Genomic DNA, 18,980 nt, shown 5'->3' on the forward strand with positions numbered 1-18,980 from the left:
TGTGTTGACCATTTGTACTAGGGGTGTGCACCGGCCACTTTTTGTGTTTTGGTTTTGGATCTGGATCTTTCTTCATGTTTTGGATCTGGATTGGTTTTGCCAAAACCACCCTTCGGTGTTTTGGGTTCTGGGTTTTGTGTTTTGGATCTGTATTTTTTTGAAAAAAAGCATAAAAACAGCTAAAATCACAGAATTTGTAGGTTTTTCTGCTCCTATGCTATTATTATCCTCAATAACCTTAATTTCCACTCATTTCCAGTTTATTCTGAACACCTCACACCTCACAATAGTGTTTTTATGTCCAAAAGGTTGCACCGAGGTAGCTGGATGACTATGCTAAGCGACACGAGTGGGCGGCACAAACACGTGGCCCATCTAGGCGTGAAACTGCAGTGGCAGACAGGATGGCAGTTTGAAAAACTAGGCCCCAAACTGTACATAATGCAAAGAAAAAAAAGAGGTGCAAGATGGAATTGTCCTTGGGCCCTCCCACCCACCCTTATGTTGTATAAACAGGACATGCACACTTTAACAAACCAAACATTTCAGCGCCAGGGTCAGCCACACGACTGTGGCTGAAATGATTGGTTCGTTTGGGCCCCCACAAAACAAGCTGGCAATTAATCTGTCCCTGCACAAACTGGCTCTACGGAGGCAAGATGTCGTCCTCATCCTCCTCATTCACCGATTCCTCACCCTCTTCAGTGTTGTGTACATCCTCATCCTCACAGAGTATTAATTTGTCGCCGCTGGAATCCACCACCACAGGTCCCTCTGTACGTTCTGGAGGCTGGTCTCCCTGGAAGAGTTGATAATTCATTTTATGAACATCATCTTCTCCACATTTTGTGGAAGCAACCTCCTACGCCTTTTGCTGACAAGGTTCCCGGCTGCACTAAACACTCTTTCGGAGTGCACACTGGAGGGGGGGCAACTCAGGTAAAATAGAGCCAGTTTGTACAGGGGCCTCCAAATTGCCTCTTTTTCCTGCCAGTACATGTACGGACTGTCTGACATGCCTACTTGGATGCTGTCACCGATGTAATCCTTTAACAGACAGACGCACACTTGTCGCTGCTGCTTTGAGGATGCAGGTGAGGCTACAGCCCACACAATTCACAAAGACAGGAAAATAAAGAAGAATTTTTTTATTGTTTGTGGAGCGGACTTTGAGGGTTACACCACCCTTTAACAGACAGATGCACGCTTGTCGCTGCTGCTTTGAGGACAGTATCATATGCAGTGACAGTAGACTTGTCAGAAATTGTTGGCACGTCCTTCAGTCCGGACCAGATGTCCAAACCGGTCCTTGACTTATGACACAGGTGCACGCTTGGCGCTGCTACTGTGTTGATGCACGTGCGGCTACATCGCACACAAGTCATAAACACATAAAAAAATAGTTTTTTATTTTTTGGAGCACTTTGAGGATTACCCCACCCTTTAACAGACAGACGCACGCTTGTCGCTGCTGCTTTGAGGATGCAAGTGCGGCTACAGCCCACACAATTCACAAAGACAGAAAAAAAAGAAGAATGTTTTTATTGTTTGTGGAGCGCACTTTGAGGGTTACACCACCCTTTAACAGACAGACGCACGCTTGTCGCTGCTGCTTTAAGGATGCAGGTGCGGCTACAGCCCACACATTTCACAAAGACAGAAAAAAAGAATAATTTTTATATTGTTTGTGGAGCGCACTTTGAGGGTTACACCACCCTTTAACAGACAGACGCAAGCTTGTCGCTGCTGCTTTAAGGATGCAGGTGCGGCTACAGCCCACACATTTCACAAAGAGAAAAAAAAAGAATTTTTTTATTGTTTGTGGATTGCACTTTGAGGGTTACATCACCCTTTAACAGACAGACGCACGCTTGTCGCTGCTGTTTTAAGGATGCAGGTGCGGCTACAGCCCACACATTTCACAAAGACAGAAAAAAAAGAAGAATTTTTTTATTGTTTGTGGAGCGCACTTTGAGGGTGTCACCACCCTTTAACAGACAGACGCATGCTTGTCGCTGCTGCTTTAAGGATGCAGGTGCGGCTACAGCCCACACATTTCACAAAGACAGAAAAAAAAAGAATAATTTTTTTATTGTTTGTGGAGCGCACTTTGAGGGTTACACCACCCTTTAACAGACAGACGCACGCTTGTTGCTGCTACTTTGAGGACAGTATCATATGCAGTGACAGTAAACATGTCAGAAATTGTTGGCACGTCCTTCAGTCCAGACCAGATGTCCAAACCGGCCCTTGACTTATGACACAGGCGCACGCTTGGCGCTGCTCCTTTGTTGATGCACGTGCGGCTACAGTGCACACAATTCACAAACACAGAAAATATATATTTTTTGTTTGGAGTGTACTTTGGGGGTTACAGCACCCTTTAACGGACAAGCCAGCTGGCCCTTTACTAATGGGACACAGGCACACGCTTGGCGCTGCTCCTTTGTTGATGCACGTGCAGCCACAGTGCACACAATTCACAAACACAGAAAAACATTTTTTATTTTGTTTGGAGTGCCCTTTGGGGGTTACAGCACCCTTTAGCGGTCAATTCAGCCGGCCCTTTATTTATGGGACACAGGCGCACGCTTGGCACTACTTTGTTGATGCACGTGTGGCTACTGCGCACACAATTCACAAACACAAAAAAATATATTTTTTTATTTTGTTTGGAGTGCCCTTTGGGGGTTACAGCACCCTTTAACGGACAAACCAGCCGGCCTTTTACTTATGGGACACAGGCGCATGCTTGGCGCTGCTCCTTTGTTGATGCACGTGCAGCCACAGTGCACACAATTCACAAACACAGAAAAAATATTATTTTTTTTTGCACTTGGGGGGAGCACCCCTGGCGGACAGAGCACCCCCTGGACAACACTACAGCACCCCTTTAGGACTGGGACACTGCACAGGACTTTGGAGTGGACACAGCCCCTATGGACAACTGACTGCACAACGCAGTCCAGCCAGCCCCTATGGACTTTGAAGTAGTGGACACAACCCCTATGGACAACAGCAGCACAGCACAACACTACACTGCACTACACTACACTACAACACTACACTACACTACACAGCCCAGCCAGCCCTAACTCCCACCCTCCCTCTTCACTGTCCACAGCCTAGTGAGAAAATGGCGCCGACGCGGGTACCTTATATAGGATCCAAAACCCGCGAGACCCAGAAGGCGGGATGATGAAGTTTTGCCTCGATTTCAGATCCGAGTCAGGCGGGAAAAGTCGAGCCTGACTCGGATCTGCCTCGGATCGGGGGGGCTCGGGGGGTTCGGATTTCAGAAATCCGAACCCGCTCACCCCTAATTTGTACATGTCGACATTTAGTGTGTCGACCTTTTGTCCCTGTCGACCTATTGTCTGTCTAACATCTGGTGTTTACCTAGACATTGTCTATCTAATTACTGTCTATCTGTTATACCATACCCCTTAGCATAACATACAAAGCATTAACATACGAGAGTTGCTTTTACACTTTCAAATATGTATGTATGTACTGTAGTTATGAACTAATAGTACAATGCAGGAGATTTCACATAAATATCCGGCAAAGTGCTAATTAGCACTTCAGATCGCAGGCCCCATTATTATCAATGGGGACCACAATCTAACCCTACGGTATGTACTAAACTCCAGAAAGCAAAGCTTTTCAGAGTTTAGTCTCGTTAGTTTACACCACCTTCAGATGGCGTAAAGTTTTGTAAACTACTGTAATCCTATGGGGGCTCTCAGTGCAGGAGAGAGAGCTTTCGATCTCTCCCCCGCAGCCCCCATCCAATACTGGAAGCTGTCGCTCTACGTATGGGCAGTGTCAGCGTCCCCCGGGGAAGTCATTCACTTCTGTGAAAGATTTCTCCTAAACGCTGGGGCTATAACTCATGGGGATAGCGTGTACCGCAACTGCTGTCCCTGCGAGTTCCGAATAGTACATAGCCGGCATATTTAAAAAAAAATTTAAATATCCCCGGCGAGAAAGGCAGTACCGCGATTATTAGTACATAGACCCCTTAAAGAGTATAAAAAAGACACATTGCAATCCGATAAATAAATATATATATGAGTGGATATTTGGGGAATTTCCCAGGGTTGGATCTGAGCACCACATGATCATATAATAGTACGGGGAGGTTTCTAGCGGCAAGGTTCCCTTTAAGAATGTTGTTTAAACTTTTAAAGATTAAGCCTAATTTTGTAATTTAGTTATTTTGGTTTTAAATATTAAAGTGGGGATTTAATAAGTGATGTGCCTCTTATCTGTCTCTATACATCCATTGTTTTAATAAAATAATGATTGCTCATTTTCGCCACATGCTCAGAGTACAGCATAAATATAATCCTACTTATGGTAAATAATTGCGCGCTTCCAGCAGAGCATCAGTGTCCAGGGCTCATGTGTAACTACAGATAGGGGACACACTGCGCTCTGTGACGCCTCAGACTAAATAACGCAGCTGTAGTATAGTTACATGAAGCATCTCGGCTGAGAAAATATAACTTTAGCTAAAGGGACAGTTCATCTAAATAAAACCTATTTAGTCATTTTGTTAAATTCATAATTTCATATATATATATATATATATATATGTGTATCATATATATATACTGTATATATGATCAGCGCTCATACCCTCACCATAGACATGATATTGTACATGTATGTAGGTAGGAGGATACTCAGAATGTAACAAGCTCTAAGTAAATTATATTCGCTGTGATCTTATGGCATAATACAGTAGAAAAGTTTCCCAAGACACGGAAACCTGGAACACTATGGGCCATATTCAATTGCAGGCGAAAAGCCGTGATCGGCGAAAAGTTTTCGCCGATGACGTCATTTTGCCAGTTGGAGACTTTCCGCCCAATTCAATTGCATTGACTTTTCGTCTAAACTCAATGCATTCAGATAGGCAAAGAAGATTTGCCTCTGAAAGGAGGTGGAAAAAGGTGCAGTTTTGGGGTGCAACGTTGCTGGAACCCCCCTGCAGCCTTAGGACAGTCCCCTAAAGGCAAACTGTGTAAAAAAAAAAAAAAAACCTCAGAACACCCCAAAAAAGTACTTTCGTTTTGCGGGCAAAAAAAACAAAGTTGGGACACACTTAAAAACTAGCGAAATACACTCCAGGGGGTCCCCCAAGTATGCCCCAGGTGTTTTTAAGATTACGGGTGCTTGTGGCAGGTGGGTTTTTAAAGATTTCGAAAACTTAATTTTAGCAACTTTAAAATATGCTACCCCCCATTTTCAGGTACCCCAAAATTGCTGGGACACCTTAATATCTCCCCAAAAAACTTCTAAATGATATTCTTCACCACTTATGCAAAGACGCTAATACGGACCTATTGAGAGCATTTAAGTACCCCAAATATCTTCAGCGGGGCTATTTGGGGGTACCCATAGTGATCCTCCATGTCAGTCCATCTTTTCGGGGATGGAAGGCTGTTCTCCTAGTTTTTGACAGGAATTTCCGCCTGTCCAAGTTTCGATGTGTCCCGTTTTCGCGTCCTTTGCAATTAAATAGGGCGGAAAGCGTGGGCGAGTCTGATACTTTTCCGGAGCCCAGACAAGCGATGTAGGCGGAAAGTACACCAGGCAAAAAGTCTGGGAATTTTCGCCGGCAGTTGAATATGCCCCTATGTCGCCATTCATCATAATGCCAATGCTGACCATGTCTACATTCATTGTGTAGACAGTGATGTAATGTTGACTTGTTGGAACGTCAACATATCGTCCCTGGTGGCCCAGCGGTGACTTACCTGCTCCAGACGGTCATGTGACTGTGACTTCCGGGACAGTCCTCCGATCCTCCAGCGCTTCTGTGAGTATTTCTCCCCTATCCCTAACCGTAACCTTCCATTTAGTGCCTAACCCTACCCCCCTCACAGCCTAACCCCCCCTCCGCAACCTACTGTAGCCCACACCTCCACCCCCGCAGTCTTTCAATCCCGCCCACAGCCTAACCCTTAAGTCAACATTATGTCAATGTCAGCATTTCACTTGTCAGCATTCTGATAACTGTAGAAATTGTGGTGATAACATTGTGTACCTTTTACTACATCCCGGAAAATGTAAACAGAATATATATAATAAAAGTACTTTTTTTTTTGTGTGTGTGTGTGTGTGTGTGCGTTATCAACTTAGTTACGTTATTATTGTGTGGTGACACTGCTGGCCAGACCGCAGTTTATCATCCACGTATTGTGACAACATAAGTTGTAGCGCATTGTGTTAATCTTATTCATAAATAATTAATCTTGTGACACTGTAAGTGGTAGCGCAGTCTAATATTCAACTTTTCATTTCTTTCCTCGATTGTGAATAAATTATTAGTCTACACACCGACTACAAGACCACAACAAAGTCCTAAATAACATGCGTTATATATAAAACATAATGACATCACTGCAAGTGGCAGCGCAGTGTGTTATTCTTATTCATAAATAATCTTGTGATGACACTGTAAGTGGTAGCGCAGTGTGTTAATCTTATTCATAAATAATCTTGTGACACTAAGTGGTAGTGTAGTATGTTATTATTATTCATAAATAATCTTGTGACACAGTGTAAGTGGCAGTGCAGGGTGTTATTCTTTTCTTGTTCATTAAATATCTTGTGACACTGTAGGTCATATTTAAAATTGGTACAAGTTGACGTGTGTGCTGTAACCCACTTGATTCGTGTTTGTTGATATGTAAAATGATCAGTTGAGATTTCAGAGGAGAGCCGGAACCACATACTAGTGCTGGAGCTGCTGCCAGTGCCACCAGTCATGACGATACTAGTCCATCTACATAATCTAATAAAGCCAATGCCCAAGGGCATAAAGGGCTTAAGTCAGGGCATCTAAAATCAAGAGCCAATCTTTTACAGTGGTAAAGAAGAAAACATCAAAGGGAAAGTTAGCTGTAGAAAAACATAAAATTGGCAATATGCCTTTCACCACATGAAGTGGCAAGGAACAGTTAAGGCCTTGGCAAGGACTGGTGGTTCTGCCTCTTATGATGATGTAAGCACAAGTGAACATGCTGACATAGAAATTGAGGATGCCTCTGTGGAAGTGCACCAGGATGAGCAAGATATTTGTGTAGCTGACGCTAATAAGGATGTTGTTGATGAGGATGTTGTTTGTGTAAATCAGGCACCAGTGGAAGAAACAGTTATTGCCCATGATAAGGAAAAGAACACGACAAAAAAATCCACTTCTTATGTGTGGAATTATTTCTACCCAAATCCGGACAACAATTGTCAAGTCACCTGTACCCTTTGTAAAGCCACAGTAAGTAGATGTAGGAACCTTAACCATCTAGGAATCTCCTTCGTTTTGTCATCTGCAGCGCATCCATCCAAAAAGTTTTTGCATTTTGTTTTGACTCATCTGCATCACCAGTGGTTCTTTTGGGAAAGTTTAGTTTTTTTCTCGGTAGATGCACTTGCTGTAAAAACTGAAGGAGAAGCCATCACTGCATCTCGTGCCACTTGAGCTGACAATTTGCTTACCAACAGCTCTTTGCATCTCATCAGATCTGTGTTCATTGGGAAGAAAGATACAACATATGACTTAAACCTTATATCTTAAATCTTACGTTTACTCTGTTCAGCTTGTCCACATATGTGTGGTTAAGTGGACAGTGGGTACAACAGCATTTTGGAGCCACTAATTACATTTTATTTAATGTCCCTGTACAGGTTGAGAATTTCTTTTCTAGTGAAGTGGAATCTTGATGGGATTTGGTAGCATGGACACAGGACCTCAATTAACTGTCTAAAACCCACTGCATTATTGGCGGATATTGGATGCACATCTAATACCAGCATAGATGTTATGGCGTTAACTGGATGACTGCTGTCATACTTGCTCCCCCTTGCAAAGGATTGTTTAACAGTCAATTGTTTTATTAAAGTATGACTAGTAGTCTTTATGGCCCCCTCTGGAATGAAAATACACTCCCAGAAGCAGCAGCAAGCATAGTGCTCAAGGATTCTTCTGGAGCAAGGACTGATGTGAATGAATTAAATATTTTTGTAAATGTCTCCTCACCTCCCCTCCTCCCTCATAAATTTGCTTCAGAATCAAAAAAATTAATAAAATTTAATACTAATCAAATCTTCCTTTCCCTACCTTCAACTACATACATACTCCAACTCCCTCAGGCCTCTTGAATAATAAAAACATTTGTTTCCTGATGTGCCATGTTGGAAGTTGAACTGCCACTGCTGCTGCAATCTTTGACATGCGGTTGCTGAATGCCAAAAAGGTCCAGAAATATTAATGGGCACATACAGCATCTCCTGCATGCCTCTTTAATTTATAAAATATTATTCTGAACCACCAAGTTGATTTTGTGGGCAAAATATGGGACGTACTGTTCACCCATGCTCTCCACTCCTCCCTCATAAATTTGCTTCGGGGTAAGAAAATTAAATAAAATTTACTACCAATCAACCCTTCCTGTCCCTGCCTTCAAATACATACATACTTCAACTCCCTCAGGCCTCTTCATTAAAACATATGTTTCCTTATGTGCCATGTTGGAAGTTGAACTGCCACGTGTTTGTGCCGCCCACTGCTGCCGCTTAGCTTAGTCAGCCAGTTAGCTGGGTGCAAATTTAGGGCCTAAACCGGATGAAAACAATATTGTGAGCTGTGAGGTGGTCAAAATGGACTGGAAACGAGTGGAAATGAATGTTATTGAGGTTAATAATACTGTAGGAACCAAACAAAATTAAAAATTATGTGAGTTTAGCAGATTTTAACAATTTTGAAAAAAAAAATACAGAACCAAAACAAGCAAGGGGCAGTTTTGGCAAAACCAAATCCAGATACAAAACACAGGAGATACAGATCCAAAGCCAAAACACGGGGGTCGGTGCACATACCTATTATATTATATTTATAATCCTACATTTTAGTTAATCAGCCCTTTAAATTTAGCTTTCTTTGTACACAAAATGCAATATCTTCACATCTTATCGCCATTATAAAGTATAGAATCGGCGTCCGTTATCTGCAGTACTGTACATCACCCTTCTAGGCAGAGATGATAACAGAGGGGGTGACAGAGCTTCTGATAATCCTAAAGGCCTGAGATGAAATGATGAAATGCGATGACACTGTCTGAAGGGTGAAGAGGTAATCTCATATTATTGTCAGATGACTTGTTGTCATACGGTAGCAATGTATCATGACCTCTTCTTTCATTTGTCTTCCAGGATTGGCACCTTTCACCGAGCACCAGTTCATGGTGGCCACCTGCACGGTCATAGGCTGTACAAACAGTTCACGTGTCACCTTGTACACAGCACAGCTGCCCCCGGAACACGTGTCTCCTCCAGAGCTGACGGTCCTGGATTCCACAAGTATTCACGTTCGGTATGTATCATTCTGTCCTCTAGCTCTGCGGGGGGGACAGAATATGTGGCAGGCTGATAATACAGGGTCTTAGGGAACTCTGTAACCTGGATTTCCACATTCCTGTCCAGTCTTAGAGGCATGCTTAATTGCTTATTAACAAAAAATGAAATGAAGTATCCTTATCCACGCATATCACGGTAATAAGGAAGGATACATTTTTCGGGGTAATGTACAATTTTAAATCACTAGGACATGGGCTGCGCTAAAAGTCCATCCTGTCGATCAGTAAAAAGTAGAGTGATGGCATCAGGGGCGTATTAAGAGAGGAGGAGGCCCGTCTGCATTCCCCGTCTGGGGCCTTCTCCTCTCTCCCCGGCGGTCGGCAGTACACTGACTGAAGCAGTAGACTCTGAGCCCTGAGTCTATTGTTCATGCGCAAGTCACCGGGAAAATGGTCGCTGTAGAGCAGCACTCTGGAGACTAAGGACAGGTAACTAAATGGGTGAAGAGTGGGCAGTGTGGGCACAGCAGACCCTGCACCCATTATACTGTAGCTACGCCCCTGACAATATTCGTTGGTTCATTTCTTAAATGGTTCTTCAGTTAAACAAAAACTCCCCCAACCCTTCATGGTCTACCATAGTGGTGATTTTTTTTTTATAATTACATAACATATTATTATTATTATTATTATTATTATTATTATTATTATTATTATTATTATATTAACATAATTAGAAATCTAGTACAATTCCTGTTCATTGATCATCACTTGTATGGTAAAGGATTTGATGGATTTGGTCGTGTGATTCCATTTAGATGTTTTGACTCTTTAAGGGGTCTATGTGGGAGATTTAACTAAGCTTGGAGAGAGATAAAATTGTGAGGGATAAAGTACCAACCAATCAGCTCCTAACGGTCACATTACAGGCTGTTTGAAATATGACAGGAGCTGATTGGTTGGTACTTTATCTGCGTCCACATTATCTCTCTCCAAGGCTTAGTACATAGACCTCTAAGGCCTTAAACGCGCTGACATTTGTAGAAGGCAGCATACAGTAACTGAAACCTTATGCCAGTGGTAAATGTGCTTGGCACGCAGTTGTTAATTAGTGCGTCTTGCTTTCAGTAGGAAATTCGGCCACCCATAGACTGGAGTGTGTTTATCTTCACATAGACTGGAGTGTGTATTCCTCACCCTAGATGCCACTTAAACCCTCATCCACTTGCTGGTCATCTCCAGATTCTACTACCGTAACCTCCTCCTATCTGGCCTCCCAGTCTCCCATCTCTCACCACGAGCTGCTGCTCGGCTCATCTTCCTCTCCAGACGTTCTACATCTGCTTCCCCTCTCCAACAAGCCCTACACTGGCTCCCCTTCCCATTCAGAACCCAATTCAAGGTTCTTACACTCGCCTATAAAGCCCTCACCCAATCCTCTGACCTTCTCTCCCCTCTCACTCCTGCCCGTCCACTTCACTCAACAAATGCCGCCTCTCTTGCCAACTGATTACTTCCTCCCACTTCCGCATCCAAGCCTTTACCCGTGCTGCTCCCCACCTTTGGAACTCTCTCCCTCTCCCTATCAGACTCTCCAGCTCTCTACAAATGTTCAAACGTGCTCTCAAGACCCACTACTTCATCAAGGCCCTCCAGCTCTCATCCTAACCCACCACATGCTCTTTCCTCCCTATCTTCCCCTTCTGTGTCACGCCTGTCTGTCTGCCCCTCCCCTTCTGTGTCACGCCTGTCTGTCTGCCCCTCCCCTTCTGTGTCACGCCTGTCTGTCTGCCCCTCCCCTTCTGTGTCACGCCTGTCTGTCTGCCCCTCCCCTTCTGTGTCACGCTTGCCTGTCTGCCCCTCCCCTTCTGTGTCACGCCTGTCTGTCTGCCCCTCCCCTTCTGTGTCACTCCTGTCTGTCTGCCCCTCCCCTTCTGTGTCACGCCTGTCTATCTGCCCTTCCCCTTCTGTGTCACGTCTGTCTGTCTGCCCCTCCCCTTCTGTGTCATACCTGTCTGTCTGCCCCTCCCCTTCTGTGTCACGTCTGTCTGTCTGCCCCTCCCCTTCTGTGTCACTATTGTCTGTCTGCCCCTCCCCTTCTGTGTCATGCCTGTCTGTCTGCCACTCCCCTTCTGTGTCACGCCTGTCTGCCCCTCCCCTTCTGTGTCACGCCTGTCTGTCTGCCCCTCCCCTTCTGTGTCACTCCTGTCTGTCTGCCCCTCCCCTTCTGTGTCACGCCTGTCTATCTGCCCTTCCCCTTCTGTGTCACGCCTGTCTGTCTGCCCCTCCCCTTCTGTGTCATACCTGTCTGTCTGCCCCTCCCCTTCTGTGTCACGTCTGTCTGTCTGCCCCTCCCCTTCTGTGTCACTACTGTCTGTCTGCCCCTCCCCTTCTGTGTCATGCCTGTCTGTCTGCCACTCCCCTTCTGTGTCACGCCTGTCTGCCCCTCCCCTTCTGTGTCACGCCTGTCTGTCTGCCCCTCCCCTTCTGTATCACGCCTGTCTGTCTGCCCCTCCCCTTTAGAATGTAAGCTCTCACGATCAGGGACCTCTTCCCTCATGTGCTTCTCCTTACATTTTCTTCTACTCCTTACTCCCCATTAGGGCACCTAACACGTCTCTGCCAACTCCCGGCTGCTTATTGTGAGTGCTATAATCGCTATTGCAGTAATGTATATAAATCATGTCCTTGTCCTGCACTGTAATGTACTGTAAGTTACTTGTTTCTTGTTCACTTTTTAGTTTATGTACTATGTAAGGCGCTGCGGAACACTTGTGGCGCCATATAAATAAAGGATAATAATAATCTCATTTAGAGGTGGATGTTATTGCACCTGTGGCGTATACGTGGATAAAAAATATACTTGCGTCTGTTTATTGAGTAGAGAGCGCTAGGTGTATGTGTTAGCTCTAAATGCAGAAGTGGCATTACCTGACCTTGCGAAGTGGTGAGTTAGCCCATAGTGCTCAGGTCCAATACGCAGGGGCGACTGAGTATAACATTGTTAAATTGCGTCTGTAAGTGTTTTGCTATTGCTGCGATAAAAGGCAATAAAAAACTAAACGCGTCTTTATCACCACAAGACTAAAACGTAGGTTTGCTCATCTCTAATAAATAAACCCAAATTAGAACATTTCACAAACCTTTGCCCCAGCATCCAGTAATACTGTAGGTAGTTCTGTAGCGCTGGAAATCCCAGTGTCTGTGTCACCGCACGCAGCGAGGTCACAATCATTTGTTTTGTCACTTCTTAGGTGGACTCAGCCAAAGACAATGAATGGAGTTCTGGTGCGTTATTTACTGCATATGACCCCAGACGATGTGACCAATGGAACAGCCTGGAACACGGTCTATAACTGCACTGATCTCTTTCTGGATTACACGGTCCATGGACTAACGCCAGGAACTAGATACTTTGTAAAGATGAGTGTAAGTATTCCCCTTACACAAAACATATTGCAGAACTGGTAATACCTATAATACAGTACATCTAAAAGTTACAATGAGGAGCTATGGACACAATGAGGGGTGCTAGACTCCCCTAAAGAGATTTTTTATTACGTTTTTAAAAATATGTTTTGTACATAGGGCCTGACTCAGACCCGCTCGCTAGGATGCGCTCGCACGCAGCCGTCAGCTGCCAAAGTATGCAAATCCCGGAATCACTAGCAAGACATTATGACGGCCACTATGTCTTGCCGTGCGATCGCGGTATGTATATAGACGCCCACCAGCCTGTCACAAGACGCTCACTTTCCCTTAGTAACACATGTCATCTCCTGGAAGTGTATGCAACAATCGGTAACATCGAGTAACATCGGACCCATACGCAGCATTTGTGGCTGACCATACCCTACCGCACGCACTGCGAGTGCTGCTGTGTGCAATTCAGCCATGTGACGTGTACGCTGATGCTGCGTCTTAATTATGCACGCCTCTGCAATGGCGTTAAGATGCACAGACACGCCTGCGTTCACATCACCACTCCCGTGTTTCCATCGATCAACCCGTCACCACCCACAAATGGCTCATCCTGTCACTCATGCTTGCGGAGCGTCTATGTACAAGCTTCATGATCAAATGGACTAGTTCGCTCACACGCACTATACATGCGCAGATTGCAAACATCGGCAGGCTACGTACGAACGCAGCCTAGCGAACGGGTCTGAATCAGGCCCTTAACACAGTGTTAAAAGAAATCAACAATTTTTTATGTAATTTGTTGAAAAAAACAAACAAATTGTCCGTTAAGTGGTTATAGCAGCTCTGAGGACACATCTATATACTAATAGCAGAAGGATAACTTTTATGAGTGACATGTTTCTATGATGCCATTGTCAGAGCAGGACACATCATATACCAAATGAAAGTCTTGTTCTGTAGATTTGCAAAAATATCTTGGATTTGTAATTGGATGCTTAGTTTCGGGATTATTTCGCAAAACGTCCGCCCGCCATTTACAATGCATCACCATTGTGCTCTGGAAAATGTGACAGTTGGTGCACCTGCTAGATGACCTGGAACATGTGACTTGCTGGGTTATCTGGAAACTGGGTCAGATACTAAACTCTTCCTGTGCACCTGCTGGGTGGTCTGGGAACTGTGACCTGCTGGGTGGTCTGGGAACTGTGACAGTTATTTGCAGCCACATACTGTATGTCAGTGCATCTTGTGGGGACCTCAATCAGAGACTGCTGTGTTATTTCAGCATACACTTCACCTTGCATTGTTTACACCAAACATGCCTGGAGGTGGTGGAATCCTCACAGGTCACTCCAGAGTACATAGTTCAAAGATCAACTGATACACCGCTTGCATTGGACATGACATATTCACCACAATACTACTCTTTGGGTCCTATGGCCGTGTAATGTGTGCGCTGTGGTGTCCTACACTTCTTGGACTGCTGACACAATGGAAATGTTTCGTTATCCAGTGTGGTTGTTCCACCACATTTAGCAGAACAAATACCCTCAAATTACGGACTCATTATCTCCATAATATACTCTGTAACTAATATCCATAATATCCTCTATAACTAAGGCAGTTACCACCGGGATTCCCTAGTTTGCTTTTAAAGCTGCTATTATTTATGCTGTTAGTGGTCTTTATGTTACACTCATCATTATTAGCATATACATAGGTGTATGAGGATCCACAACCTAATATCAGATTATCGTTAGCTGTATGGAGATACACAGCCTATTATCGGAGTATGGGTAGGTGTGTGGAGATCCAGAGCCTATTAGCAGAGTATTGATAGGTGTATGGGGACCCAGAGCCTTTTAGTGGAGTATTGGTAGGTGTATGAGAATCCAGAGCCTATTAGCAGAGTATCGGTAGATGTTTTGGGGATCCAAAGCCTATTAAGTTGATACTGCAGGGCCCATAACCTATTAGCAGTACTGTGTAGCAGTGCAGTGTGCAGCAGTGATTAGCAGAGAAGGTGTATAGGGATCCTCCTGCCTCCTGAGGAAGCCGCTGACATTCTGTAGGTGGAGAAACGCGTAGAGAGAAGGAACAGACTGCTTGCCGACTAACCAGACCACTGGCGGTTCACATTTAGGACTGGCTAAATACTATTGAGACCAAAGATCACCGACGGGTGACTGCATCGGACACTATACTGGTGTATATACACTTGTCCGCAGAGAGCCAAGAGAAAAGTCCAAGCCGGCTAAGTGGATCCGAGCAGGACCGTGAGTTACACCATTTAAGTAAGCATGCATGCATAATTGGTACACTCGTTTCTGCCTGTGGCAAACTTTATTGCACTAAACCAACGGCTTTGCAATCTATACTAAAGTTGGAGTGGCTTATTCAAAGAATAGCCACCTAATCCGGGAATATTCAATAATTATACCCTGCTATAGTGGGGAGTCTCATATGGTTTTGTGAACAGCATCGGAGCTGAGAACTTTTAAAAAAAAATCTAAACCAGAACTGTGTTCTACCAATCCTGTGTTGAGGAAATCAATATCCAGGTCTTTAGCTACATTGTTTCCTTGGAAGTAACAGACACTGATAACTATTGCTACATTAGATACAGATCTTTTAAAATAAAGTGTGGCTTACAGGTTATGGAAAATAGCCACTATACTGAATACCACTAATGCTGGCCACACACCTAGCGATATTTTACATGATCTGGCCGATTCCGACACATTGGAACGACAGATCGTGTAAAATATGGCCAAATCCTGAGTAAATCGTGAGCCCCCTCTCACGATCATGATGCGATGCGCGTCCCCTCTGGTCGCACATCGCATCATCAGATCTGCCGTGCAGTAGGGTAGGTCTGACAATCTAGGAGGCGATGCACTGTGACAGTCTGGATGCAGGAGAGATCGTATGAAGATTGGACACCAAATCGTGTGCTGAGCTGCCGGGGAGAGCTTCAAGGGAAATCGTACACAAATCGTACACATCGCCTGATCGTGTGCACATCGCCATGTGTGTGGGCAGCTGAAGAGTTGAATAAATTGTGCTTACAATTCATGATCATATGTTTTAGAGATAAGTTCACAAGTGCTATTATCGTTTATTTTTTTTATGCTGCTAATTTGTGCTAATTGAGTTTATTACCTTTATTTATATTTTTATATTTATTTTTATTATATATTTTTTTATCCATACCTATGCATTTTATATGTGGTTTTAGTTAATTTAATTTGATTTACCTTGCTTTATTACATGCTATGCTGGTTAGCGCCTGTCAGTGTGTGTTTTTGGGTTTTGTTACTATTGGAGGGGTCCAGTTCCTCCAGTCTAACGGCTGCTGTCAGTGTTATACTACTGTTTAGATACCTCCTTCTAATATACACTATTGTATTCACATTGTCATTTTTGGTAATATTAGAACTTAGAGGAGCCCAGCGCCTGTCTGTCTGTGTTTATTATGGTGCTCTGCCTGGAGAACACAGTGACAGCACAGCAGACGGAGCCGGAGGCGGCTGCAGCGGGCAGGTCAGTCGGGGATAGGGGGGAGGGGGGGGTTCACACAGAATTACCGCAGCTGTAGGTAGTGCTGCTCATGCGCTGGTTTTACGGATGTAACGCCACATGCACAACACTGATTACAGCAGCGGTAATGTCGGTATAGGCAGGGAAAAGTATCTATTTCCCGAAAATCTGTCATCGCAAAAATGGCAGCTTTTTGGAATAGTTATGGGGAGGAGGAATGATGGATTCCCCCGGTAATTAGGTATAACTCCATGCCAGCTCTAAACCTAATTACCGCCAGAGAGTTTTTAGTTATGATGAATAGGCCCTTAAGACACAGGAATATAACAGGTATTACTGTAGCATATAGGAGCGGTCTGGAGCTTTAGTAGTGCGACTTTGTGGTGCGGCAGATGTCGGAGAAATGCATTGGCGGATGTTAGCAATGTGCCCAGACACTATAGCGGCGGTGATATAGTATAGTGTACAGTGCTTGCAGTGTTTGTGTAGACGCTGCCACCATCTCAGTCGTGCACCAAAAAATCCATATTTTGGAATATTCCGTATTTTGGAATAGTTGGATATGGGGGACTCGACCTGTATTTCTTTGTGTACTGTACACAATATTACACTTCCATCCATATGCAAATACAGCTCCACGCCTGGAAAGACCAGACAGGGGGGAGCACGCGTGCACAGGTCGGTCACTGTAAGGGCGGGTTCACGCATAATGCATCTTACGCAGACCATAACAAGGACACACATGCATCTATCAGGAAGCGCATATCGTGTGTTAGCTCCACCCCTGGCACAAGATACGCACCGATGCCAATTGGCAGCAGCTTCTGCCTGCGCTGTTACCGCTCACTGATACTATATAAATTATTATTGTGGCGGCTGTGGTCTAGGCGCAGTATTTGATTAATATTTACATTTGCCAGCAGGAAATATTTCTATTTGTTTTTCAAAGGAGGAGATAAAAGATTGTTGTAGTGATTAATAATGTATTTTTTTATGCATCTGAAATTAATCGTATATGGTAAATGTGACTTATTAATGCACTGTCCAGACACAGACAGTCTTATGTACAGTATATCTCCCTTCATTCAGGTACTATATTGTGTACAAGTTGTGTACAGTAACTTTACTGCTATTAGTGTCTCCTGCCGTAAACCTGTAGCTTTATCCCGGTGGTAACCTGGTGCAAACACTGTCTCCCGGCATTTGCAGAGCTGGACGTCTCTATTGTTAATTTTTAAACAGTCAAAATCAGTTTAACAATTGGCCCGAAGTTTACCTATTTTATTCAGACTTTTTACTTAACTTGGAATCTATATATGGATATTTGTTTTGATGAATACCATAAGAAATATTCCACCCTTGATTACGAATAAATTTACATTGATGTGGATAGCATGCATACATTTACCCTGCTCCGTATGCTCTTGGTTTTTCTAAATATATTCTCACTTCAACATTAAATTGTAAAAACTGTTGCTGGCAATTAAAAATTAGACTAAAAAAATTATTCAATACACTGCGCACGAAGGATCTGCATATTGTGCCTAATCTGGAGATTGCATAGGTAACATTTAATACGAATCAATCTCGCATTTTACCTTATGTCTGTGTCTAAAAATATATTGGATAGCTCCTAGTGAACATTCATTAATTTAATTGCGGTAGGGTCATTTAAAGATCACAGTAATGTCTTGATTCAGCGAAGCAACTTCCAGAGGGGGATGTAAAGAAATGAACAATCGGCGTCGTTAAGGGGGTATTTTAAAGGCCCACTAAAATTAAGTCGCAATGAAGGACATTTATAAAAAAAAAAAAAAATAGCGCTTGCTTCGAAAAAATTAAAAAGGTCATTAATATATAATAAATCTACATTTTTATTTTTAAATCTAGACAATATTTAAAACAGGATTTGTGTGTGTGTGTCAATCAAAAGAGTGCATGGCTAAATAAAGTGCAAAATTATTTTTGTACGTACAAATGACTAGTGGAAAAAGGCTACGGTGTCTATGGGTGAGAATTTTGGGATGGTCACAGCATGCCGAAGCCCAGCTTCTCCTGGGTGCTGCGTTGCTGATCTCCTTTGGGAAGTTGCCGCTCTGTCACGGGCGGGTGCCGATCTTTTTCTGTCTGGCTCCTACCTTAGCAGTCAGCCTCCTCTCTGCTCCCGGTGCTGCCTCTCTGATCCTGCCGTGCTTACAGATATGTCCTCTTACATCCCTGGCGATCGCACTACAAACGTGCACATGTATCGCGCTATGCAATTACCAGCAGCAGCATACGCTATGGTGCGCACTGTGAACCCACCATGCAATCCGGTGGAGTTGTGGGAGTGAACGCAGTGTGAATTTTCACTCGCGGGTGCATGTGTGGCGCGATTTGCAGCATAGCAAAGATGCAAGAGGACATATCTGTAGGTGCAGGCAGCTGTCTGTCCCCACTAAGGATGGCCATCGGTGGGGTGTCCATGGTTACCATCGATGGGTGGTCCACCGTGTTTACCATCGATGGCACAAAAACCATGTATGGTGAAACATGGTGGTTTTCACTCCTCGATGGTCATCGCTACTGGGGGCACAACAGGCCACACACCAATCAAAAATGGAGGCGTGGCTTAGTGGCTACGGTTAAAAAAACAAAATGCTGGCTCCCACT

General features: G+C 44.0%; 1 protein-coding gene across 1 annotated transcript in view; it reads left to right on the top strand.

Moving 5' to 3' along the window:
- LOC148454303 (usherin-like) overlaps positions 1–18,980 on the top strand; it is a gene marked incomplete at both ends in the record, with an annotated part of 948,215 nt that overhangs the window by 483,811 nt on the left and 445,424 nt on the right. The window contains 2 exons of the mRNA XM_088461074.1: positions 9,223–9,382; positions 12,620–12,794. Coding sequence (XP_088317200.1) covers positions 9,223–9,382; positions 12,620–12,794 — 335 coding nt within the window. The remainder of the gene's footprint in view (positions 1–9,222; positions 9,383–12,619; positions 12,795–18,980) is intronic.

This window comes from Taudactylus pleione, unplaced genomic scaffold (genome assembly GCF_031769625.1).
Source record: "Taudactylus pleione unplaced genomic scaffold, aTauple2 ptg001012l, whole genome shotgun sequence".
NCBI classification, from domain to species: Eukaryota; Metazoa; Chordata; class Amphibia; order Anura; family Myobatrachidae; genus Taudactylus; species Taudactylus pleione.